General features: G+C 45.3%; 1 protein-coding gene across 4 annotated transcripts in view; it reads right to left on the bottom strand.

Annotated features, from left to right (window-relative positions):
- Positions 1 to 26,972, bottom strand: part of stk11ip (serine/threonine kinase 11 interacting protein) — a 109,082-nt gene extending 82,110 nt beyond the window's left edge. For all 4 annotated transcript variants that reach the window (XR_011961726.1, XM_072579997.1, XM_072579999.1 and 1 more), the window contains exons 1-5: positions 26,679 to 26,972; positions 10,509 to 10,575; positions 3,940 to 4,142; positions 3,046 to 3,120; positions 1,222 to 1,317 (exon numbers count right to left, since the gene is read on the bottom strand). Coding sequence is in view for 3 of the 4 variants with exons in the window: in XM_072579997.1 (XP_072436098.1) it covers positions 1,222 to 1,317; positions 3,046 to 3,120; positions 3,940 to 4,142; positions 10,509 to 10,575; positions 26,679 to 26,957 (720 nt within the window). In the remaining variant the exon portion in view is untranslated. The remainder of the gene's footprint in view (positions 1 to 1,221; positions 1,318 to 3,045; positions 3,121 to 3,939; positions 4,143 to 10,508; positions 10,576 to 26,678) is intronic.
- Between the last annotated feature and the right edge of the window lie 415 nt (positions 26,973 to 27,387).

Genomic DNA, 27,387 nt, shown 5'->3' with positions numbered 1-27,387 from the left:
CATGATTGAATGGCAGAGTAAACCTGATGGGCTGAATGGCCTAATTCTGCTCTTACGAGTGCTGGGGGGTAACCTTATAGAGGTTTATAAAATCATAAAGGGCAAAGACAGGGTAAATAGACAAGGTCTTTTCCCTGGGGTGGAGCAGCCCAGAACTAGAGGGCATAGGTTAGGGAGAGAGGGGAAAGATTTAAAAAGGGACCTCAGAGGCAACTGCCTCATACAGAGGGTGGTGCGTGTGGGGAATGAGCTGCCAGAGGAAATGGTGGAGGCTGATACAAATATAACATTTAAAATGCATCTGGATATGTAGGTGAATAAGGAGGCTTGAGGGGGATAGAAGCAAATGGGACTAGGTTAGTTTAGGATATCTGGTCGGCATGGACAAGTTGGACCGAAGGGCCTGTTCCGTGCTGTACATCTCTATGTCTCTATGGTAAATTGGGCAGAACAGCAGCAGATGGAATTTAATCCTGATAAATGTCAGGTAGTCCATTTTTGGATAAGGGAATGTTTACACTACGAATGGTGGGTTCCTAGGGAGTGATGAGGAGTAAAGGGACCTTGGTGTAAGAGTCCATAGATCCCTGAAGGTGTCAGCACAGGTAGACAAGGTGGTGAAGACAGCATACAGGATGCTTGCCTTCATTAGCTGGGGGGGGGGGGCGGGGGTAGAATACAGGACCAGAGTGATCTTGTAACAACTTTATATAACATTACTGAGGCCACAGATGGAATACTGCGGGCGGCACGGTGGCACAGTGGTTAGCACTGTTGCCTCACAGCGCCAGAGACCCGGGTTCAATTCCCACCTCAGGCGACTGAGTGTGTGGAGTTTGCACGTTCACCATCCGCTCTTAAAAATACTTCACAGGAAGTTCAGATGATTTCTTGACAATAATTTCAGTGTGAAAACACCACATAGCAGCAGATATGCGCCAGGGAGGAGGTGCATGAGGGATGTTCATATGTTATGGGGTGGAGGGGTAGGGGGGGTAGGGGGTGTGGGATGCTAGTCATGTGCAAATTGTTTGCCCAGTCCCTTGCATCCTATGAGTGTTTGCACTGCCAAAACAAAGTCACTAACCAGCTGTAATGGACTTTTCAGCATGCAGAAGACAGGAAAAGCGCACCTTTTGCTTCTGTAAAATATCAGAAGGGGTCCATTTCCGATGGGCTCACCCTCACTCTGTTAGCATTTGATAGAGGACTTGGACTCACCTCAATTGTGTTGATGCAGCTTGAACAGACAAGGATCTCGAGTCTCGTGTAGACAAACCGCAGCCCTTCCAGACAGTGAGGGGGTACCCGCTTCAACTGGAGAACAATAGCAGACTGAGGTGAGGGCTTTATCATGTGATTCACAAAAAGATAATTTCTACTGCATCAGGGCATCACTGATCAATATCAAACAGGCTGCCATTGCAGTACACCTTACAATACCACCTCCAATGTGCTTGGAATACAGTGACCCACTCTGTAAGAATGTGGAACTTTTCTACCTGTATTTAAACTTGCCCTAAGTCCTGATTCGCCCGTACTTCTGTGCTCACCAACCTACACTGAGTTCCTGGCTGAGCAACATTGTGACTTTAAATACATCACCCTCCTTTTCAAAGCTCTCCCTATCACTGTAACCTCTAACCACGTAACTCAGATTTACCTAAGCTCCTTTAATTCTGACTTCCTGCACATCCTGGATTTTAATCGCTTCACCAATGACAGCTGCAACTTTCAGCTCCCTGAGTTCCAAGTTCTGGTCTCCCTGTTATAGGAAAGATATTGTGATGTAAGTTAGCTTGCTGAGCTGGAAGGTTTGTTTTCAGATGTTTTGTCACCATGACTAGGTAACATCATCAGTGAGAGTCTCCAGTGAAGCGCAAGTGGTATATCCCACCTCTCTATTTAGAAGTCTTGGTTTCTTAAAGTGGGTGATGTCCTTTCCGGTTCCATTTTTCAAGGGAAGGTAAATGGGGTCTAAGTGGGTTTATTGATGGAGTTCTGGTTTGAATGCCATGCCTCTGGGAATTCTTGTGCATGTCTTTGTTTCGCCTGTCCTAGGATGTGTGTTGTCCCAGTCAAAGTGGCGTCCTTCTTTGTCTGAATGTACGAAACTAGTGATAGTGGATTGTATCTTTTGGAAATATATTAAGTTTCGAGAGGGATCAGAAGAGATTTACTAGAATGTTGCCAGAAATGAAAGGTTTGAGTTATACATAGAGACTGAATAGGCTGGGACCTTTCTCACTGGAGCGTAGGGGGTTGACGGGTGACCTTATAGAGGTTTATAATACATGAGGAGGATAGATAAGGTGAACGGCAGGTGTCTTTTCCCTTGCATGGGCAATTTCAAGACTAGGGATAGATCTGAAAGGAGAAAGATTTTAAAAAGACATGAAGGACAATTTACCTTTTTTTAAAACAGAGTAGTCAGCGTGTGGGATGAACCTGCAAAGGAAGTGGTGTATGGGAGCATAGTTACAACATTTAAAAGACATTTGGATAAGTAAATGAATAAGACATGGGCCAAATACACTAGGTAGCTCTAGTTTAGCTTGGGATTATGGTTGGCATGGACTAGTTGGACTTAAGAGTCTGTTTCCATGCTGTATGAGTAATTCCCTCACTACACCACTCCACCTCACTTTCCTCATTCAAAACAGACCTTAAAACCTAACACTTTGACCAAGCTTTTGGTTGTTTGACCTAATGTAAAAGTGGGTGTCATACTGTGTCTGATGATGCATCTTGGGCTTGCTTAATTACTTTATATCCATGAGCTGCTATCCACACTGGGTTAGATCCCATACATTAGTGACAGCCAGACAGTGAGACACGGAAAGTCTGATGACATTAAAGGTGCTTTTTAAATATCAAGTTGTTGCTGTGAATTGAAGTTGTTTGCAGCTGAACAGTCTCATCCATAGGAAGGAAGCAGCTGAGGTCAATGGCTCCATCCCAGGAAGCTGTCTGCTACAGACAAACACACAGCAGAGCCACCCAACCAGTCACCCCGATTGGAAGGGAATGGCACAACATACATACCTCTAAAAATCGGAGAGATTTAAAAGCCATGATCTTCACAGGTGTCTGAAGTTTGGGACCCGGGGGATGTACCAACTGGAAGAGAAAAAGATAGTATTTTTACAGAGATTGAGGAAGAAAAGATGCACATATAGCCCATTGCTCAACACAGACTGACTGTTCTCGCCTCTCACTCAAAAGCAAATGTGTGCAAACATCCCCCAGAGCTCCCATTGATGCACGTATGTGCTCATCTGTCTTACTAACACCCTCCCACAAATGTGTACATCAGTCTCTCGCCCCCCCCCCCCCCACAGGCCAAATCTGTCTGATAATGCCAAGGAAAGACTTTAAAAAATTGAAGTTACTGTAATGTTCCACAAATGCAGGTAAAACAATTTTTCACACTGTTCCATCCATAGAAATAGCTGCCATACGGCAGAGGTGCTACTATTTCACTTGCTTGCCCCCCCTAGTGCCTGGACCGTGTTCTAGATTCTGCACCGGATAACACAAGAGAACAGAAACCCAGTTATTGGAAACACTTGGAGAGCTTTCTGACGTCAGGATTCTAAAACACAGTGTAGAGGGAACTTTCCTCTTTATCTAACCCTGGACTGTTCCCATCCTGGGAGTGTCTGATGGGGGGGGGTTTAGTGTAGCATAGAGAGCGCTTTCCTCTGCATCTAAACCCATGCTGTCCATGGAAGTGTTCGATAGGGACAGCATAGAGAAAGTTTTGCTATCTAGATGAAAATAAACTTTACAAAAGCTTCTGTACACAATCTAAGAAGATCAGAAAGATCCTTCCGAGCGTGAAGAAAACATGATCAATGATGTCATCAATGAAAATTCAAGCCACAGTCTTAAAAGCCATGAACATACAGAAAATAAAACGTGCAGAGTTTCACCAACCTTCAGCGAGACGGTTTTCTGTAGAACATCAAAAAGGAACTGCACCTCAAGGACGGAGGCAGTATCAGAAGGGTGGGAGGGCAGTGCGATGAACCCATGCTGGTACTTGCGTGGCAGGAGGTGCTGCTCAAAGAGATTGTGGAGGAGCTGGAGGCCAACAGTTAACAGCGACAGAGTACTTGTCCCATTCAGTACAGAGTCACCTGGACAAAGGGCACCAGAGACACATTCACATATATAACAAAGCTGCTGGTAAGTGGGACACCCTCATGAACCAAGATAGGGACCCCTCAACTCCTGTGAGGAACGTACTGCTGCATCAAGCGGGCTGGACAAAATGTTCCTGATCCTTAATCCAAGGAGGAATGAGACAGAAACCAAAGCTGGCCACACTGACATTGAGTACTCTTCACATTCTGCAAAATCCAGTTATCATCTGGAACTACTCTACCTTCCTGCACCAATTACACATTCATAATTTCCTCAGATTCCGAAGATCTGTTAATCTAAGGTTGCGATTATACTCAATAATAGTGTTCACTGTTCTCTGGGATGCAGATTTCTAAAGATTCTTAACTCTCAGTGATGAAAGATTTAATCTCTGCCTTAATTGGCCAACTACTTATCCTGAAACAAAGCTTCCTGGTTCTGGCAATCGCACCCCTTCTATTCATTTTCTGAGCACTACATTTCTGAAAAACCAGAGGAGACACGAGAAAATGTTTTTAAACATAATTACTCAGTTACAACCTGGAACATTCTACTCGAACTGGTGATGCAACCAGCTGTAGGAATTACTTTCAATGTAGACAAACACCAGAAGGGGTTGGAAATGTTGCAAGGCTATACAGAAAGAGCATGCGAAGTGGGGTTAATTGGAGAGTTTCCCAGAGCTAGCACAAGCATAACAGATTGAATGTCCTACTAGTGAGTTGCATTTGGCATACGATTCAAGTCTACTGTGGCTCTATTATGAGCATTCACTCCTCAGAGTCAGAATTATTCACTTGAGTCTGCTCCAGAAACTTGCTAACACAATCCGAGCTGACTTCCCAGTGCAGGACTGAGGGCCTGCTGCATTGTCAGAGGTGCTGCCTTTTTGATAGGATGCTCAACCAAAACCCTGCCTGTCTCCATCAAGCGAAAGAAAAAGATCCCAATTTCAAAAGGGGCTTTGGTTTATTAAAAATAAAAGCAAAATACAGTGGATGCTGGAAATCTGAAATTAAAACAAAGTGTTGGAGAAACTCAGAAGGTCTGACAGCATTTTTGGAGAGAAAAACAGTCAATGCCCCCAAACCTATGATTATTTTTCAGAACAGAGCCTTATTTTCCAGTCTCCTGAGTCAACATCACTAAATCAAAATAATCTAGCTGTTATTTGTAGGAGTTTGCTAGGTGAAAGATGGCTGCATTTCCAATGTTACAATGTTCCAATGTAAAAACATTTCATTGGCTATTAATTGCATTGACAGATCCTGAAGTGATGCAAGGTCTTATGCAAATGCCTGACTTTTAATAACTGAGGTAAAAACAATGACTGCAGATGCTGGAAACCAGATTCTGGATTAGTGGTGCCGGAAGAGCACAGCAGTTCAGGCAGCATCCAAGGAGCTTCGAAATCGACGTTTCGGGCAAAAGCCCTTCATCAGGAATAAAGGCAGTGAGCCTGAAGCGTGGAGAGATAAGCTAGAGGAGGGTGGGGGTGGGGAGAAAGTAGCATAGAGTACAATGGGTGAGTGGGGGAGGGGATGAAGGTGATAGGTCAGTGAGGAGAGGGTGGAGTGGATAGGTGGAAAAGGAGATAGGCAGGTAGGACAAGTCCGGACAAGTCATGGGGACAGTGCTGAGCTGGAAGTTTGGAACTAGGGTGAGGTGGGGGAAGGGGAAATGAGGAAACTGTTGAAGTCCACATTGATGCCCTGGGGTTGAAGTGTTCGGAGGCGGAAGATGAGGCGTTCTTCCTCCAGGCGTCTGGTGGTGAGGGAGCGGCATGTCCTCGGCAGAGTGGGAGGGAGAGTTGAAATGTTGGGCCACGGGGCGGTGTGGTTGATTGGTGCGGATGTCCCAGAGATAATCCCTAAAGCGCTCTACTAGGAGGCGCCCAGTCTCCCCAATGTAGAGGAGACCGCATCTGGAGCAACAGATACAATAAATGATATTAGTGGATGTGCAAGTAAAACTTTGATGGATGTGGAAGGTTCTTTTAGGGCCTTGGATAGAGGTGAGGGTGGAGGTTTTACAGTTCTTGCGGTGCAGGGGAAAGTGCCAGGATGGGAGGGTGGGTTGTAGGGGGGCGTGGACCTGACCAGGTAGTCACAGAGTGAACGGTCTTTGCGGAAGGAGAAAAGGGGTGGTGAGGGAAATATATTCCTGGTGGTGGGGTCTGTTTGGAGGTGGCGGAATTGTCGGCGGATGATTTGGTTTATGCGAAGGTTGGTAGGGTGGAAGGTGAGCACCAGGGGCGTTCTGTCCTTGTTACGGTTGGAGGGGTGGGGTCTGAGGGCGGAGGTGCGGGATGTGGACAAGATGCGTTGGAGGGCAGCTTCAATCTCATCCACTGAAGTAAACAACACCTTTATTGAAGGAACTCTGACCTGTGGCGGGGGGGGGGAAGGAGACTAACATTTTCATAATACCTTGAACAACTTCAGTCTGTAGGGGGACAGTATCATTTTATTTTCAATGATGGACTAAAATGGAAAAAGGACCATTTAAAATTTATAGGACTATGGAAGTAATTGCTGCACTTTTAAAAACAAGTTACCAAACTCTGTGTTTGGCATTTAACACTGCTCGTTTGTGCAAACGGTAGGGGGATGTTTTGTTTTAGATATCCCTAATCAACCAGTTTAGAGATGATATGACACACCTCTGGAGAAGGTGAACCATGGCCTTGTGGCATCTCGGTCAGAGTGCAGAGCATGATTTGGCCAGCAATAGGTAGCTGAGTGGCTTGTGCAATTGTGCTTAGTCGCAGATGTCGAAGATCATCAGCCCAACAACAATTCTCTAATTGGTTCCAGGGCAGCTAAACGGCTTGTGAATGACTCAGGTAGGGTAGGTGGTGAATCTTGCGCACACACTCCCTGCAGTAAAAATACCTGAAGACAGCCAGATATTTTCTCCCATTAGGTGTGATAAGCTGCAGCCTTTCACCAGTAACTAAGAACTTTGTAGTCAATGTATCAATTGCCTCCTACATAAAAGTGAAAGAGCCTGGAGAAAGATGACAAAGAATCCCTGTAGGCATTCAATGATTCTATGAATCTGGAGAAAGATGACTAAAGAACACACAGTCTTGGTAAGCAAAGGGAACGTCTCAATGAGCCCTCAATGGACTGGTGCTAATGGATTGTGTCCCCTGGGTTTTCAAGCTCCTCCATCCATAAAATGATATTTCTTGTATGTATATGTGTAGGCACTTTAAAAACGGTTAGGCTTTTAACTAGTAGGGCCATATGTTGATACTTTACTTGTGATTAGACCGTACTTATTTATACCTCAAGTGCAGGAACCTGGTCAGTATGGAGCTGAAATGTGCATCAGCCATGATTGAATGGCGGAGTGGACTTGATGGGCCGAATGGCCTTACTTCCACTCCTATGTCTTATGGTATGCTTTGTGATTTTGATTCTAAAGGACAGGTAAAAGGGGACTGTGTGTGCTTTGATTGAACCAACTTTTGCGATGCCCCTAAGAGCAGTGGGGCTCGAGAATCAAAACTCTTTCCCAAATGGGTCATAACTGCTGGCCCAAAGACATCTTGCAGCCAGAAAAGCCTTTGGAGGTGGAATCACTACTATAATGGATGCAATGTAGCAGTTAGATCACTCATAGCCAGTACAGGACTCCCAGAGTACAAACAACTTTTCCTGGACACCAAATGTCATCCCAACCCCTGTTGGCAATTATGAAGGAACTTGGGCACTGGGGGTGCACAATGTTTCATGAGAAGAACACAGAATATTTAAGAAATTGGAACTTGACCTTTAAACCCAACAAACCTTTTGAGAGAGCAATTCCCACCTACCTAACATCTTGCTAACGTCCTTTTCTCCAGGAAATGCATTAATTATCTGCTGCAAACCTGGTAACATATCACACAAATAAAAGCAAAATACTGCAGATGTTGGAAACCTCCAGCATTTCCTGTGTTTGTAACACATTACACAATCTCATTATCTTTAGAGTTAGAGTTAAAAAGAAATTGTCCCACTTGTTTTTAATCTTTTAGTTTCTAAACCCTAAATTCCCCAGGGTTTAAGCCCTAAGCTGCAATTTGTATAAATTCAGTACATCAGGTACCTCCCCCCTCAATGAAAATTTCAGTCACCTCTCAAGTTCTGAGGTTCACTTGTTATCAGTGCAGGCTGTAATTAAAATAAACATCCTAACACAACATGAGGCCATTCAGCCCTTTCACCTTATTTTATAGATAACAATTTATCTGTAGCTCTACACCATTTACACACTTCAGGACATACTGTTTGACTGTTTTACCAAAAATCTGTGAATGTACTTAATTTCAGTGAGGGGTAGTGGTGGATAGAAAGTATGGATTCACTTCATGACAATGGGTTCACAGGAACATAGGAATTAGGAGCAGGAGTAGGCAATTCAGCCACTCGAGCCTGTCCCTCCCTTTAACATGAACACGGCTGATCTCATCCTCATCCCCAGTCTCCTTCTTGCTCCCTATCACCCTTTATCTGCTTTTCATTAGAAACATACCTTTTCCTTTCTTGAATCTGTTGATTGATTCTGCCTCCACTGCATTCTGGGACAGTGAGTTCCACAGATTCACAACTCTCAGAGAGAAGTAGTTTTGAACCACCCACCTCTCACTCTATATCTCTGACCTCTTGTTCAAGCCAGTCCCACAAGGGGGAGCAGCTGTTCACCATTCACTTTATCCCTCCCCTTTTGCATTTTATCCCTCAAATCAGATCCCCCCCTCCCCCAATCTCCTTGACTCCAGTGGGTACAAGCCCAAACTATTCAACCGTTCCTGATGCGACAGCCCTTTCATCCCTGGAATCAACCTGGTGACCCTCCTCTGAACTGCCTCCAGTGCCACCACATCCTCCCTCAAGTAAGGAGATCAAAAACGGACACAATACTCCAGGTATGATCACTCCATCGCCTTATATAATTGTAATAACACATCTTTACTTTTATAATTCGGTGCTTTTTCAATAAATGCCAAGATTCTGTTTGCCTTTCTTATTATACAGTATAGCTGTGTACCCACATTCTGTGATTCATACACAAGGAGACCCAGATCCCTCTGCACTGACACACTTTCAATCTGCTTCCCATTTAAATAACAATTTGCCCTTTTATTTTTCCAGCCAAAATTGACAACCTGGCACCTATCCATATTAGGAGACAGTGAGGACTGCAGATGCTGGAGACCAGAGTTGAAAAGTGTGGTGCTGGAAAAGTGCAGCGGGCCAGGCAGCAGAGGAGCAGGAGAATCAACGTTTTGAGCATAAGCAGGAAGAAGGGCTTATGCCCGAAACATCGATTCTCCTGCTCCTTGGATGCTGTCTGGCCTGCTATACCTATCCACATTAAACTCTATCTGCCAGACTCTGGGCCATTCTGCTTGTCTATCAAGATCCATCTTGATCCACAAGATCCATAAACACATTGACCTGGATTCCATTTACCACACTCCGAGAAAAAGAACTGGAAATGACATCACCACAGGAAATGACATCAACCACCTAAGGAAACTTAAACACAAATAGAAAGTGAGCCATGCCAGTGCTTCATCCGGAGGCTCACTGATGATGTTACCTTGTATGGGAGATGAAACTTCTGAAAACGAACTTTATAGCTCAGCGAGCAAACCTACATCAAGATCCATTTGTCAACTCTTTATCTCCTCATCATCACCTGCTTTCCCACCTAGTTTAGTATCAGCTGTGAATTTTGCTCTGTTACACTATCCCTGCTTGTAGGTCAGGCAGCATCCACGGATAGACAGCAAGCTAATGTTTCGAGTCTAGATGAATCTTGTAAAGCTCTGATAAAGAGTCATCTAGAATCAAAACATTAGCTTGCTCTCTCCATGGATGCTGCCTGACCTGCTATGATCTCCAGCACAGATTGTAAATAGCTGTAACCCAAAATTTGAAACTTGCGGCAGTTTGATAGTTACAGCTCGCCATCCAGAGAAGGACCTACTTATCCTGACTTTGGCAATCCTCTATCCAAGCCAATACTCTACCCTTAACCCTCTGGGATCTAACAGTTTAGATCAGAGTATTATGCAGCACCTTGTCAAACACCTTCTGAAAGTCCAGATATACCACATCTACTGGATCCCCATTATCCATCTCGCTAGTTACATCCTCAAAAGAACTCCAGCAACTTTGTCATCCACGACCTGACCTTTGTGAAACTGCACTGACACTGGTTTTTCCAAGTGTTCAGTCATCTACCTGACATCAAGTGTTTCACTCCTTGACGACCTGGCTCAATTTTAAAAGTGTTGCCGCTTTGTCCCAGAGCCTCCCACTGTCCCGCACCACAGGAAGAAGTTTCTCCATCTGACTTACCATGGTTTCGGAGCAGCTTTGCTAAGTTTCGCACAAACTCATCCTCCAGCACTCTGTTTGCCATTGTCTACAATGCAAAGAGGGAGCCAGGTTAGAACACAAGCACACTTTTGGTTGGCAAACACAAAAACATTTGTTCCAAAGATCCAGGTCACCTGATCAAAGGAAGGATCAGACAGTGAAGATTTACGATACTGGGGAAAATAACATTTGATAGTCTGGGGTTGTTCTCCTTAGAAAAGAGTGGGCCGAAGGGAGATTTGTTTGAGATGTTGAAAGACTTCTGTTGAAAGAAATTATTTTCTCACCCTGCTATTGGGAGTGCTCGGAAGCTCAATGCTTGCAAGATTGGCAGAAACAGAAACCTCAACTTCTGTGAAAAGTGGAACCGGCCCAACTACATTGGGAAGTGGAATTAGGGTTGGATGGTGTGTTTTACAACAATCGCAGTCATGATGGGCAAAGTGATCTCTTTCTGTGCCATGAAATTTCCACAATTCTATCAGCAGAGCCTACAGGCACAGGACAAAAGGAATCACAGAAAGTCTTGACAACTAATAAATAAGAATGTAAGAATTAGGGGCACGAGGAGGCCATTCAGCCCCTTCTGACTGCCCTGCCATTGAATACGATCATGGATGACCATCCAGCTCAGCAACCCGTTGGTCCCTTTAGCCTTACGTATATTTAGCTCCTTCTTTAAAACATTCAATGTTTTCACCTCAACGCTTTCAGTGTCAAAGAATTCTGGGCAGCAGTGGTTAGCACTGCTGCCTCACAGCGCCAGAGACCTGGGTTCAATTCCCGCCTCAGGCAACTGTCTGTATGGAGTTTGTACATTCTCCCCGTGTCTGTGTGGGTTTCCTCCGGGTGCTCCGATTTCCTCCCACAGTCCAAAGATGTGCAGGTCAGGTGAATTGGCCATGCTAAATTGCCTGTAGTGTTAGGTGAAGGGGTAAATGTAGGGGAATGGGTCTGGGTGAGTTTTTTTAAGATTAGATCAGATTACATTACATTACAGTGTGGAAACAGGCCCTTCGGCCCAACAAGTCCACACCGACCCGCCGAAGCACAACCCACCCATACCCCTAACATTTACCCTTTACCTAACACTACGGGCAATTTAGCGTGGCCAATTCACCTGATCTGCACATCTTTGGACTGTGGGAGGAAACCGGAGCACCCAGAGGAAACCCACGCAGACACGGGGAGAACGTGCAAACTCCACACAGTCAGTTGCCTGAGGCAGGAGTTGAACCCGGGTCTCTGGCGCTGTGAGGCAGCAGTGCTAACCACTGTGCCACCATGCCGCCCACCTACTGTTTGGAGGGTCGGTGTGGACTTGTTGGGCCGAAGGGCCTGTTTCCACACTAAGTAATCTAAAAAAAATTCTATAGGCTCACCACTCTCTGGCTGACAACATTTCTCCTACAGTCATAGAGATGTACAGCACAGAAACAGACCATTCAGTTTAACTCATCCACATTGACCAGATATCCCAACCCAATCTAGTTGCACCTGCCAGCACCCGGCCCATATCCCTCTAAACCCTTCAATTCATGTACTCATCCAGATGTCTTTTAAATGCTGTAATTGTCCCAGCCTCCACCACTTTGTCTGGCAGCCCATTCCACACATGCACCAGCCTCCGTGAGAGAAAGTTGCCGCTTAGTTCTGTTTTATATCTTTTCCCTTTCACTCTAAGCCTATGGCCTCTAGTCTGGACTCCCCCATCCCAGGGAAAAGACTTTGCCTATTTATCCTATCCATGCCCTTCATGATTTTATAAACTTCTACAAGGTCACCCCTCAGATGCTCCAGGGAGAGCAGCCCTAGCCTGTTCAACTTCTCCCTATAGGTCAAATCCTTCAACCCTGGCAACATCCTTATAAATCTTTTCTGAACCCTAGCAGGTTTCACAATATCCTTCCGATCAGAAGGAGACTAGAACTGCATGCAATATTCAAAAAGTGGCCTAACTAATAACCTATCCAGCCGCTACATGACCTCCCAACTCCTGTACTCAATACTCTGACCAATAAATGATTTGGAGGTGCTGGTGCTGGACTGGGGTGTACCAAGTTAAAAATCACAACACCAGGTTATAGTCCAACAGATTTATTTGGAAGCACTAGCTTTCAGAGCGCTGCTTCTTCATCAGGTGATACTCCACAACCACCTGATGAAGCAGTGCTCTGAAAGTGAGTGCTTCCAAATAAACCTGTTGGACTATAACCTGGTGTTGTGATTTTTAACTGACCAATAAAGGGGAGCATACCAAACGCCTTCTCCATGATCCTATCTACCTGCAACTCCACTTTCAAAGAGCTATGCACCTGCATGCCACGGTTCAGCAACACTTTCTAGGACCTTACCATTAAGTGTTTAAGTCCTGCTCGGGTTTAGTTTCCGAAAATGCAGCATTTCGCATTTATCTAAATTAAACTCCATCTGCCACTTTGCAGCCCATTGACCCATCTGGTCAAGATCCTGTTGTAATCTGAGGTAACCCTCTTCGTTGCCCACTATACCTCCTATTTTGGTGTCATCTACTACCTTAATAACTATACCTCTTATGCTTACATCAAAATCATTTATGTAAGTGATGAAAAGCAGTGGACCCAGCACTGATCCTTGTGGCACTCCACTGGTCATAGGCCTCCAGTCTGAAAACCAACCCTCTACCACCACCACCACCACCACCACCCCCCTCAATCTTCTACCTGTTCTGTATCCAAATAGCTAGTTCTCCCTGTATTCCATGAGATCTAACCTTGCTCACCAGTCTCCAATGGGAAACCTTGTCGAACGCCATACTGCAGTCCATATAGATCACATCTACCATTCTGCCTCATTAATCCTCTTTGTTACTTCTTCAAAAAACTCAATCAAGTTTGTGAGACATGATTTCCCACGCACAAAGCCATGTTGACTATCCCTAATCAGTCCGTGCCTTTCCAAATACATGTACATCCTGTCCCTCAAGATTCCCTCCCACAACTTGCCTACCACCGACGTCAGGCTCACTGGCCTATAGTTCCCTGGCTTGTCCTTCCCACCCTTCTTACATCGTGGCACGTTAGCCAACCTCCAGTCTTCTGGCACCTCATCTGTGACTATCGATGATACAAATATCTCAGCAAGGGACCCAGCAATCACTTTCCTAGCTTCTCACAGAGTTCTGTGGCACACCTGATCAGGTCCTGAGGATTTATCCATCTTTATGCTTTTCAAGACATCCAGCAATTCCTCCTCTGTAATATGTACGTTTTTCAAGATGGCACCATCTATTTGCCTACATTTATATCTTCAATGTCCTTTTTCACAGAAAACACTTGACACAAAATACTCATTTAGTAGCGCCCCATCTCCTGCGGCTCCACACAAAGGCGCCTTGCTCATCTTTGAAGGGCCCTATTCTCTCACCAGTCACCCTTTTCTTCTTAGGATTCTCCTTAATTCTATTTGCCAAAGCTATCTCATGTCCCCGTTTTGCCCTCCTGATTTCCCTCTTAAGTATACTCCTACTGCCTTTATACGCTTCTAAGGATTCACTCAATCTATCCTAACAATACCTGCCATATGCTTTCTTCTTTTTCTTGACCAAATCCTCAATTTCTTTAGTCATCCAGCATTCCTTATACCTACCAGTCTTTCCTTTCACCCTAACAGGAATATACTGTCTCTGGACTCTCATTATCTCATTTCTGAAGGCTTCCAATTTTCCAGCCATCCCTTTACCTGTGAACATCTGCCCCCAATCAGCTTTTGAAAGTTCTTAGCTAATACCGTCAAAATTAGCCTTTCTCCATTTTAGAGCTTCAACTTTTAGATCTGGTCTATCCTTTTCCATCACTATTTTAAAACTAACAGAATTATGGTCGCTGGCCCCAAAGTGCTCCCCCACTGACACCTCAGTCACCTGCCCTGCCTTATTTCCCAAGAGTAGGTCAGTTTTGCACCTTCTCTAGTCGGTACATCCACATATTGGATCAGAAAATTTTCTAGTACACATTAACAAATTCATCCCCATCTAAACCTTTAACACTATGGCAGTCCCAGTCGATGTTTGGAAAGTTAAAATCCCCTACCATAACCACCCTATTATTCTTACAGATAACTGAGATCTCCTTACAAGTTTGTTTCTCAATTTCCCTCTGGCTGTTAGAGGGTCTACAATACAATCCCAATAAGGTGATCATCCCTTTCTTATTTCTCAGTTCCACGAAAATAAGTTCCCTGAATGTATTTCCGGGAATATCCTCCCTCAGTACAGCTGTAATGCTATCCCTTATCAAAAACACCACTCCCCCTCCTCTCTTCCTTCCCTTGCCTTTGTGTAGCATTTGCGTTCTGGAACATTAAGCTGCTAGTCCTGCCCATCCTTGAGCCATGTTTCTGTAATTGTTATGATATCCCAGTCTCATGTTTCTAACCATGCCCTGAGATCATCTAACCTTCCCTGTTATGCCCCTTGCATTGAAATAAATGCAGTTTAATTTATAAGTCCTACCTTGTTCTCTGCTTTGTCCCTGCCTGCCCTGACTGTTTGACTCGCTTCTTTTCTCAACTGTACCAGTCTCAGATTGATCTCTTTCCTCACTATCTCCCTGGGTCCCACCAGCACCCCCCACCCACCTTACTAGTTTAAATTCTCCCAAGCAGCTCTAGCAAATCTCTCTGCCAGTATATCAGTCCCCTTCCAATTCAGGTACAATCTGTCCTTCTCGTACAGGTCACTTCTACCCCAAAAGAGATTCCAATGATCCAAAAATGTGAATCCTTCTCCCATACACCAGCTCCTCAGCCATGCATTCAGCTGCCCTATCCTCCTATTCCTACTCTCACTAGCTCGTAGCACCTGGAGTAATCCAGATATTTCTACTCTAGGACCTCCTTTTTAAATTCCTGCCTTACTCTATATTTTCCCTTCAGAATCACAAGCTTTTCCCTTCCTATGTCATTGGCTCCAACGTATACAATGACCTCCTGCTGGGCTCATCTTAGTAAGAAATGGCCTATCCAATTTCCATTCACCACTGGTTCTGGACTCTATGGTCATGGGGAACATCCTGTCTGTGTTTATCCTGTACAGTCCTGCTAGAATTTTATAGGTTTTTATGATTCCCCCTCATTCTTTTGAAACTCTCTTCATAGACCAGTCCTGTCATCCCAGTAATCACAGCACCATAAAGTACAGGGCAGAATTAAGCCATTCAATCCATTGGGCCTGCCCTACCATTCAATCACTGCTGATAGGTTTCTCAACTCCATCCTCTTGCCTTCTCTCCATAACCTTTGATCCTCTTACGTATCATGAACCTGTCTTAAATACAGACAACGACTTGTCCTCCACAGCCTTCTGTGGCAATGAATTCCACAGATTAACCAATTTCCAAATGAAGGAATCCCACTTTGTTTCAGGTCTAAAGGAATCCCTTCACTTTGTGGCTGTGCCTTGGAGTCCTAGTCTCTCCTACTAGTGGAATCATCATCTCTACATCCACTCTATCCAGGCCTGCTAGTATCCTGTAAGTTTCAATCAGATCTTCCTTATTCTTCTAAACCCCAATCGAGTACAGACCCAGAGTCCTCAAGTGCTCCTCATATGACAAGCCCTTCATTCCCAGGATTATTTTTGTTAACCCTTTCTGGACCCCTCCAATAGCAACATATCCTTCCTTAGATACAGGGCCAAAAACAACTCAATATTCTGGTCTGACCAGAACCTTATACAGCCTCAGTAGTACTGTTCTTGCATTCCATCCTCCTCAAAATAAATGCTAACATTGCATTAGACTTCCTAACTGCTAAATGAACGCACATGTTAATGTGAACTGGGACTCCCTAGAACCTTTATGCTTCAGATTTCCAAAGTCTTTCCCCATTTAGACAATGATCTACACCTCTTCTTCCTGTCAAAGTGCATAACCACACTTTTTCCCACATTAAATTCCATCTGCCACTTCATTGCCCAATCTCCTGGCCTGTCCAAGTCCTTCTGCGGCCATAAGCACTTCATCATCTTCCTCAACAATACCTCTCTCACCAACCATCTTTGTGTCATCCACAAACTTAGCAACAAAGCCCTCAGTTCCTTCATTTAAATCGTTTATGCATAACGTGAATAGTTGTGGTCCCAAACTTAACCCATGTGGATCCACTAGTCACTGGTTGCCATCCTGGAAAAAAAGTTCAATCCCCACTCTCCACCTTCTGCAACTCAGCCAATCCTCTATCCACGCCAGTACTTTGCCTCGAACACCATAGACTCTGATTTTCCAACTCCCTCTGTGGCACCTAGTCGAAGGCCTTCTGGAAATCCAAGTAGGTCATGTTCATCGGCTCTCATTTATCTAACTTGCTCATTACCACCTCAAAGACGTCTGACAGATTTGTCAGGCATGACCTCCCCTTGATGAAGCCATGTTGACTTTACAACCTCATCCTTAATGGACGGACTCTGGAAATCCTACCAAGGACTGAGGTCAGGCTAACCAGCCAGCAGATTTCCTGTCTTCTGCCTGATTGCCTTCTTAAACAGTGGCATTACATTGTCTTGTTAAAGAACAAACCCGATCCAAATTCGTTATTGAATCCCTCACCCTGGGATTTTGTAGAGTCCTTTAGCGCTCTCCCTTAATCCAAAGATTCCTCAGCTATCCTCTTCAGAACTTGGTGCAGTCCAGATGATTTATATTTCGCCGACCTTTCGACCTTCTCAGCATCTTCACCTTAATGAGGGTCACTATATTCACTTGCTCCCTGTCTACTTTGAATTCTGGTCTGCTACTGGTGTTTTCCGCCATGAAGGTTGATGCAAAGTACCATATTTAGTTCTTCCACCATTTCTTTGTTTCCCCATTACTATTTCTCTAGCATCATTTTCCAGCATTCTGGTTCCAACACGTTCCAAGTGGAGCCAGTTTCATCAAAATAACTTGCTCCTTCCCAGTTCAGGCACCAATGTCCCAAGAATTCAAACGCGTGTCGCCCATACCAATCTTTCAGCCACATTTACCTCTTGAATTTTGTTGTCTCCTTACCAATTAACTCATGGTTCAGGTAGTAATCTGGAGATTGTTACCTTTTTGTAATTTAGCTCCTGGATGATCATACTCCCCCACAGCGTTGGCACATATGCGAACCTTTCCTCTCCAATTCCAAGTTCCTCTGCAACTCAGATGAGATATCCTAAACCCAGGTACTAGACAGACAACAGTCTTTGGAAGACTCAAACCTGGCTACAGTCTGGTACAAACTCGCTGTACTCCCCTCTTCCTCAGATAAGGAGGCCAAACTGCAAGTGTAGTCTCACCAATACCCTGTACAGTTGCAGCATCAGTACATTACTGCTCCTGTACTCAAATCCTCTCTCTGCAAAGACCAACATACCATTTGCCTTCTTCACCACCTTTTGCACCTGCATTCGTACTTTCAGTGACTGGTGCACAAGGACATCCAGGTCTTGTTGCACTTCCCCATTTCCCAATTTATTGCAAGATAATTGACATTTCTATTTTTGCTCAGAAGGTGAACCACCTCACATTTATCCATAGTATAACTTCATCTGCAAAGCATTACCCATTCACTCAACTTGTCTAAATCATACTTAAGCATTTCTGTATTCTTTTTACAGTTCACCCTCCTCTCCACATGCTGCACCCCCATCACACCCTGCTTTGTGTCGTTTACAAACTCAGATGTACCCTCATTAAATCATTTATATATATTGCAAATAGCTGGGGTCCAAGCACTGAACTCAGCAGTATCCTACAAGTTACTACCTGTTTATACCTGTTCATGCACCAACTAGTACTCTACTAAAGAAAATGCTGGAGAAACTCTGCAGGTCTGGCAGCATCTGTGGAGCCAAGAGTTAATGCTTTGAGTCTGTTAAGACTCTTTTTCAGATTCAGTTCTTTATCCATATCTGTACACTATCCTTAATCCCATTCACTTTAATGTTACATCTTAAATGTCTTCTGGGCCTTATTGAAAACCTTCTACAAGTCCAATCAAACCACACCACTGACTCCCGCTTACTAACTCTACTCATGACATGCTTAAAATTCCAGTAGATTTCTCAAGCATCAGTTCCCTTTCATAAATCCATGCTGACTCTAATCAATCCATTCACTCTTTCCCAAATGCTCCATTATCAAATCTTTTATACTGGGCTCTTGGATTTTCCCTATGGCGGAAGGCAGGCTAACCTGTCCATAATCCCTTGTTTCCTCTCTGATCTCCTTTTTCTAAGGAGTTGGGTTCCATTAGCAATAACGTAACAGGAAACATACGAATGGAGTTCAGGTGATCACATTCATGGCCCAAGGGATCACACTTCAATCAAGTTCGAAAATTTTAGCTCAAATCTGAATGTTTGGACTACAGGATAAAATTCAAGGATTGTGTAAAGATTTGTAACTCGGGTGCTGGCTGTTGTGGTTGTGGGTATGTTCGCCAAGCTGGGAAGTTGATTTGCAGACGTTTCACCTTCTGTCCAGGTGACATGCCACCTCAAAGGGATGGAAGGATGAGGGGCAACCTCAGAGGTTTATAAAATCATGAGGAGCAGGGATAGGGTAAATAGACATTGTCTTTTCCCTGGGGTGGGGGAGTCCAGAGCTAGAGTTCTTAGGTTTAGGGTGTGAGGGAAAAGATATAAAAGGGACCCAAGGGGCAACTCTTTCACAGAGGGTGGTGTGTGTATGGAATGAGCTGTCAGAGGAAGTGGTGGAGGCTGGTACAATTGCATTATTTTAAAGGCATCTGGATGAGTATATAGGAAAGATGTGTTGGGTAGGCTAGAGGTTATTTAGGTGGACAAATCCCCAGGACCGGATGGGATCTATCCCAGGTTGCTGAGGGAGGCGAGAGGGGAAATAGCTGGGGCCCTGACAGATATCTCTTCGTGGCATCCTTAAATACAGGTGAGGTGCCGGAGGACTGGAGGGTTGCTCATGTTGTTCCCCTGTACAAGGAGGGTGTAGGGATATTCCGGGTAACTACAGACCAGTGAGCCTGACGTCGGTGGTGGGAAAGTTGCTGGAGAAGGTACTGAGGGATAGGATCTATTTATATTTAGAAAAGAATGGGCTTATCAGTGATAGGCAACATGGTTTTGTGAGGGGGAGATCATGCCTTACCAACTTAATGGAGTTCTTTGAGGAAGTGACCAAGTTGATAGATGAAGGAAGGGCTGCAGATATCATATACATGGACTTTAGTAAGGCATTTGATAAGGTTCCTCATGGTAGACTAATGGAAAAATTGAAGTCACATGGTGTGCAGGGTGTTCTAGCTAGGTGGATAAAGAACTGGTTGAGCAACAGGAGACAGTAGTAGTTGAAGGGAGTTTCTCGAAATGGAGAAAGGTGACCAGTGGTGTTCCACAGGGGTCAGTATTAGGGCCACTGTTGTTTGTAATATACATAAATGATCTGGAAGAGGGCACTGTTGGTATGATCAGCAGGTTTGCAGATGACACGAAGATTGGTGGAGTAGCAGAAAGCATAAGGGACTGTCAAAGAATACAGGAGGATTTAGATAGACTGGAGAGTTGGGCGGAAAAGTGGCAGATGGATTTCAATCCAGACAAATGTGAGATGATGTATTTAGGCAAGTCTAATTCTAGAGCAAATTATATAATGAATGGAAGAGCCTTGGGAAAAGTTGATGGGCAAAGAGATCTGGGAGTGCAGGTCCATTGTACCCTGAAGGTCGCTGTGCAGGTGGATAGAGTGGTCAAGAGTATAAGAGCTGGCAAGTCATGTTAAAATTGTACAAGATTTTAGTTCGGCCGCATTTAGAATACTGTGTACAGTTCTGGGCACCACATTACCAAAAGGATTTGGACGCTTTGGAGAGGATGTAGAGAAGGTTTACGAAGATGTTGCCTGGTATGGAAGGTGCTAGCTATGAAGAGAGGTTGAGTAGGTTAGGATTGTTTTAATTAGAAAAAAGGAGATTAGGGGGGACCTGATTGAGGTTTACAAAATCATGAGAGGTATAGACAGGGTGGATAGCGACAAGCTTTTTCCTAGAGGTCACGGTTTCAAGGAGAGAGGTGGAAAGTTTAAGGTGGATACATGCAGCAAGTACTTCACACAGAGGGTGGTGGGCATCTGGAACGCGTTGTCAGCAGGGGTGGTAGAGGCAAGCACGGTAGATTCATTTAAGATGTATCTGGACAGATGCATGAGTAGATGGGGAGCAGAGGGATATGGATGCTTTGGAATTGGGTAACAGGTTTAGACAATGGATTTGGATCGGCTCAGGCTTGAAGGGCCGAAGGGCCTGTTCCTGGGCTATAAATTTTCTTTGTTCTTTATGAATAGGAAGGGGTTAGAGGATATGGGCCAAATGCTGGCATATGGGACTAGATTGGGTTGGGATATCTGAGTTGGACCGAAGGGTCTGTTTCTGTGCTGTACATCTCCGATTCTAAATCAACTTCCCAGCTCGGCGAAGATACCCACAACCACGGCAGAGGATAAAATTCTAGTGGGCATTCCCAGCACAGAGTGTGAGGGAGTGGTGCCATCTGTCCTTAAACTGAGACGCTCAAAACCATTATAAAGAACAGGAATGCTGTCCTGTGTCTCGTTTTTAACCAATACCAACCACTATTGGACGACACTACTACTGTTAAACAGATTTCAAACAATGTCAAGACAGAATACAGGCAAAATACACAGTGGTTGGTGGTGTGGTGTAAACATGCCAATTTCTCCCTCAATATCAGCAAAACTAAAGAGCTAATAGGAAGAGTTTGGCCGGGTGCTGGCAGGTGGGACTAATTTGGATTGGGATATCTGGTTGGCATGGACAAGTTGGACCAAAGGGTCTGTTTCCATGCTGTACATCTCTAGGACTCTATAGTCATTGACTTCAGGAACCAAGATGGAGGACATGCCTCTGTCTACTGAGGTGGAAAGAGTCGAGAGCATCAGGTTCCTAGGAGTGACGATGACCACCAATCTGTACTGGCCCACCCAAAATGATGTGACAGTTCACAAAGCACAACGCCATTACTTTCTCAGGAGTCTAAGGAGATTCAAAGACTCCTATCAATTTTTATAGATACACCATAGATAATATTCCATCTGGATGCATCACAGCTTGGTATGACAACAGCTGTGCCGAAGACAGTAAGAAACTACAAAGTTGTGAACATAGCCCAGATCATACAGAAGCTAACCTTCCATCCACTGACTCCATCTATACCTCTCGCGACCTTGTAAAGGCAAACAACATAATCAAAGACCTCTTCCACCCCAGTTACAATCTCTCCCAACTTCTCTGTCAGGCAGAAGATACAAAAGCTTAAACACACAACCAGATTCACGAACAGCTTCTTCCCTTCCATTACTAGACTTCTGAATGGAGCTGTCAAATTTCACATCTAACGCTGATCTCGCTCTCTGTGCGCCTTCTCTGCAGCCGTAACATTGTATTCCTTGCTCTGTTCTATGATCTGCCTGTACTGCATGCAAAACAAAACTTTTCACCTAGGTAAATGTGACAGTAATAAATCAAATCAAAATCAATTCAACCCTCCAAGGCATTCGCCATCCTGACTTGAAAATATCTTGCCGCTCCTGCACTGTTGCTAGGTCTAACTCCTGGAACACCCTCTCCAACACCACTATGGTTGTCCCTACATGCCAAAGACGGTAAACAGTTCAAGGAGGCAGCTCACCCTCAGCATCTCAAAGATGATGGCCAGCTAGCGATGACCATATCCCATGAAATAATTTTAGAAAGCAGATTAACTATTTTTAAAATCACATTACTTTCCGCATACAAATTTGCTGTCCTTACCATCTCTTGCTCTGATCACCCTCACCTCTTGGACCACTCACTTCTCCTGTCAACAGCCTAAAAACCAAGACTTTCCAGCTTCTTTTATTTCTGAAGTAGTCACACTGGATTCAACATGTTCACTGTTTTCGTTTCACTCAGCCCTTCATGTGAATTTTACCAGCAATTCTTTCACATCCCTCCTGAAGTGTCCAGAGCTAGCCACAATGCCGCAGTTGATGCTGAATTAGCATTCTCTGGTGGCTCACTATTCCTCCACCCACCCCCATTCAAATTGAAATACTTGAAGGGATTGCAGTTTTCCTAATGTGCTGAATGGTTCAGTGTCTCAAACTGGGAAGGTTATGAGGCTGATCTGTGTTCCTAGCTGATCCAGTCAGACAAGCAGCAACTCTCCTCAGTGTCTCTCGGCAAGTAGAACATAGAACTTCTCCCCGTCTGCATTGTGCACGGACTGTTCCCTCCTGGACACCCTAGTCCATTCCACAACCAGCAGTTCCCCCTCCCCCCCACAGAACCATGTAACTACAGAAGATGCAATACCTGCCCCTTCCCCTCCTCCCTGCTCCCCATCCAAGGGCCTAAACAGGCTTTCCAGGGGAAGCAGCATTTCCCCTGGACCTCCTCCCAATCTTGTGGATTGTATTCACTGCACCCAATGTGTCCTGCTCTACATTGGAGAAACCAAACGCAGACTGGGTGACCACTTTGTGGGACACCTCCGGTCTGTGCGTAAGCAGGATCTTGACCTTCACAAAGCCGGTCATTTTAACACAGCGTTCGGTCGTGTGCTCCATGTGTCCGTCCCTCGACATGCTGCAGTGAATCACAGCACAAACTGGAGCAACAACATCTTATCTTCAGACTGGGCACTTTACAGCCTTCTAGGCTCAATGTTGAGTTCAATACCTTTAAACCGTGAACCAAATCTCATTTCTTCCATTTTACTTGTTGCATCTTTGTCACCATGTCCTCTCCCCCCCTCCCCCCCCCCCACTCCAGTGGGACTGTATGTTAGACACACCATTCTCACATTCTGATCACTTAATCTCAACTATCAGCATCCTTTCTCCTCCAGCACCTGACACCTCACCACCCCCACACCTTCCCCCACCACCCCAAACTACAGCATAAGTGCTGTTCCCTCCACATTTTACAGCTCTGAAGAGTCATCCAGACTTGAAACGTTAGCTCGCTCTCTCGCCATGGATGCTGTCTGACCTACTGTGATCTCCAGCATTTTTTGCTTTCAATATAGAACAGTACAGTAGGGGAATGGGCCCTTCTGCCCACCATGTTATGCCGAACATGATACCAAATTAAACTAATGGCGTGTGCCTGCCCTTGGCCCATATCACTCCAATCCTTGCATATTCATGTGCTTATCTAAAAGTCTTTTAAACTCACATCATATCTGCCTCCACCACCACTCCTGGCACCATATTCCACACTCGTACCACTGTGTAAAAGAAATTTGCCCCTTTCCTTCTCCTGGGTGAATACTGATGCAAATTTAGGATCTCACCCACATCCTCTACCTCCAAACACAAGTTCTCTCCTTTATCCTTCAGTGGTCTTACATTAAAACGAGAGGATACCTAGGGAGAAGGTATGTACAGAATGCCTTGGAGACAGCGTACCAGAGAGGAGGCAATGCTAAACTCACTGAACTAGGAATACAGAGATCTCTACCTATGCTCTCAGAATACAGGTTTAAATACCTCTGCAGCAACTAGTGGAATTGAAATATAAGGAATTAAAAAAAGAAGTGAAACAGTGGTATAACTGATCGTCATCAAACTCCATTTGCTTCAGCCACGTCCTCTAGGGAAGGAAATTAGCTGTCATTACTCAATCCTGACTACATGTGACTCTAGACACTCAGCAACATGGCTGAGGCTAAAGTGCCCTCAAACCCCTCAGAAGTCCACACTCCTTGAACGCATATCGGTGTGTTTACCCAGCTGTCAGCAGTGCACAGTACACGTTAGAATAAACCCTAACACCAAATCACTTGCATCTATAAATGATGAGATTTCTTACAGTATGGAAACAGGCCCTTCGGCCCAACAAGTCCACACCAACCCACCAAAGAGCAACCCACCCAGACCCATTCCCCTACACTTATCCCTTCACCTAACACTACAGGCAATTTAGCATGGCCAATTCACCTAACCTGCACATTTTTGGAGTGTGGGAGGAAATCGGAGCACCCGGAGGAAACCCACGCAGACACGGGGAGAACATGCAAACTCCACACAGTTGCCTGAGGCGGGAATTGAACCCGGGTCTCTGGCGCTGTGAGGCAGCAGTGCTAACCACTGTGCCACCAAAGGTATTCACAGAAACACAATCAAAATCTGTCACTCAGATGTTAGGATTTAGTTAAAAATCACACAACACCAGGGTATGGTCCTATAGGTTTATTTGGAAGCACTAGCTTTCAAAACACTGCTCCTTCATCAGGTGGTTGTGGAGGACACAATTGTAAGACAAAATTTATAGCAAAAGCCTACAGTGTGATGTAACTGAAATTAGGATGTTAAACTGTAGCTAGCTCGAAGAGACAGGATTTGGTGTTGGACTGGGGTGTTGGACAGGTGCCGGTGTTGGACTGGGGTGGACAAAGTTAGAAATCACAACACCAGCGTATAGTCCAACAGGTTTATTTGGAAACACTAGCTTTCGGAGCGCTGCCCCTTTATCAGGTGGTTGTGAGGTATAAGATCATAAGACGCAGTATTTATAGTAATGAAATTATATATTTGCTATAAATTCTGCGTCCTACGACTTTATACTCCACAACCACCTGATGAAGGAGCAGCACTCCGAAAGCTAGTGCTTCCAAATAAACCTGTTGGACTATAACCTGATGTTGTGTGATTTTTAACATTGAAGAGACAGGGATTTAAATAGCAATTTGGTGGGGGTGGGGGAGGGGGTGGGGGAAGAGACACATTAATTGATTTGTTAAATAAAGAATGCAAAGTATGGGACTCAGACAGATGAAAGCAGTCATCAGTGGTAAACAGATTTAAATCAGGCACGTGCAGGAGAACAGAGGTGGAGAATTTTTGGGAGGTGGTGGTTACAGACAGTTGAGAAGTGGGGGAGGATTTGGGGGAGAGAGAGAGAGAGGAGGGATGGGGGGGGGAAGAGAGAGAGGGGGGGAAAGAGAGAGGGGGGGATGGGGGGGAGAAGAGAGAGAGGGGGGATTTGGTGGGGGGAGGGAGAAGAGAGAGGAGGGATGGGGTGGAAGAGAGAGAGGAAAGGAGGAGGGGGGATTTGGGGGGAGGGTGTGAGAGAGAGAGAGAGAGAGAGAGAGAGAGAGAGAGAGAGAGAGAAGGGGGGATTGGGGGGGAGAGGGGAGGAGGAGGGAGGGGGGAAGAGGAGGCTTTTGGGGGGAGAGGGGGAGGAGGCGGCTTTTGGGGGGAGAGGGGAGGAGGAGGAGGGGGGAGAGAGAAGAGGGGGGATTTGGGGAGGGTGGAAGAGAGAAGAGGGGGGGTTTGGAGGGGGGGGAGAGAAAGAGAGAGGAGGGGGGGATTTGGGGTGAGAGAGGAGGAGAAGGAGGATTTGGGGAGATGGGGGAGGAGGAGGATGGGGGATGTGGAGAGAGAGGAGGAGGAGGATGGGGGATGTGGGGAGAGAGGAGGAGGAGGAGGAGGGGGGATGTAAGGAGAGAGGAGGAGGGGGGATTTGGGGGGAGAGAGGAGGAGGAGGGGGGGAGAGAGGAGGAGGAGGGAGAGAGGAGGAGGAGGGGGGAGGGAGGAGGAGGAGGGATTGGGGGAGAGAGGAGGAGGAGAGGAGGGGGGGGGGGGGGAGGAGGAGAGAGATGGGGAGGGGAGGGGAGGGGAGGGGAGGGGAGGGGAAAGCCAAGAATTCATTTTACCTTAATACCACCCAACAGGCAGAATTAAAATAGGGGAAGAGCTAAGATTTTCAAAAGTTTAGTGGGGGGGGGGGGGTGTGGAGGGGGCAAAGACAGACAGGAATTTACAGAGTTAAAAATCACAACACCAGGTTATAGTCCAACAGGTTTAATTGCAAGCACACTAGCTTTCGGAGTGCTGCTCCTTCATCAGGGTGGTCATGCAGTATGCTCCACTCATACTCCACAACCACCTGGTGATCGAGCGATGCTCCGAAAGCTAGTGCTTCCAATTAAGCCTGTTGGACTATAACCTGGTGTTGAGAGATTTTTAACTTTGTCCACCCCAGTCCAATACCGGTATCTCCAAATCAGGAATTTACAGCACATTGTGCTCCACAACTCTCAGCTCTGGGCCACACCAGCCGACAAAACTCTAAAGACACGACAAGCAAACATAAGTTAAAGACACTTACAACTGCATACTGGCTTCCAGAATAGGCTGCTCTGTGAGGTCCAATCTTTTGACTGGGATACCTCTCGACACTCTCAGTTTCTTCCAGCCAAGCCACTTTCTGAGGCTTCTGAGTGAACAGAAGCCAGGAGAGTTTGTAATAGTGGTTGTACATCTTCACCGGATACATCCTCAGATGTTTTCCCCCGAGCTTTAGTGCATGTGCGTGTGGGGGCAGACTTTGTGCATAACGACTCAGTGAAGCTGCAGCCACTGCCTTATCAGGTGCTAATGGCCCCATTGTACATTGCAGAGACAAGCACCCCTCCCCAGTGATCACTAACACTAACCTGTCCAATCAAAGGCTGATCCTCACCTCCACAGCCGGTGGAATGATCGAAACAGAACAAAGCCAAGTTATCTTCACATTCCACACTGGTAGCTGGAGGAAGCACACAGGAATGTTTTCTTGTTTATAAATAGAGTGTATCCGCTCAAAGACCCCTTGCCCCTTATCAAAACCGATCACAGTCCATGTCAGCACAGGACAGTAATCAGCCATTGTTTACAGATAGGCTAACAGCACATGCCTCACATCACGTGAGTAAGGTGATTCTCTGCCACAGAAAGCAACTGAGGACAAAGTTAAAAATCACACAACACCAGGTTATAGTTCAACAGCTTTATTTGGAAGCACTAGCTTTCGGAGCATTGCTCCTTCATCAGGTGGT

Source organism: Chiloscyllium punctatum, chromosome 10, assembly GCF_047496795.1.
Source record: "Chiloscyllium punctatum isolate Juve2018m chromosome 10, sChiPun1.3, whole genome shotgun sequence".
Classification (NCBI taxonomy): domain Eukaryota; kingdom Metazoa; phylum Chordata; class Chondrichthyes; order Orectolobiformes; family Hemiscylliidae; genus Chiloscyllium; species Chiloscyllium punctatum.
This window is presented reverse-complemented; position numbering and strand designations above follow the sequence as displayed.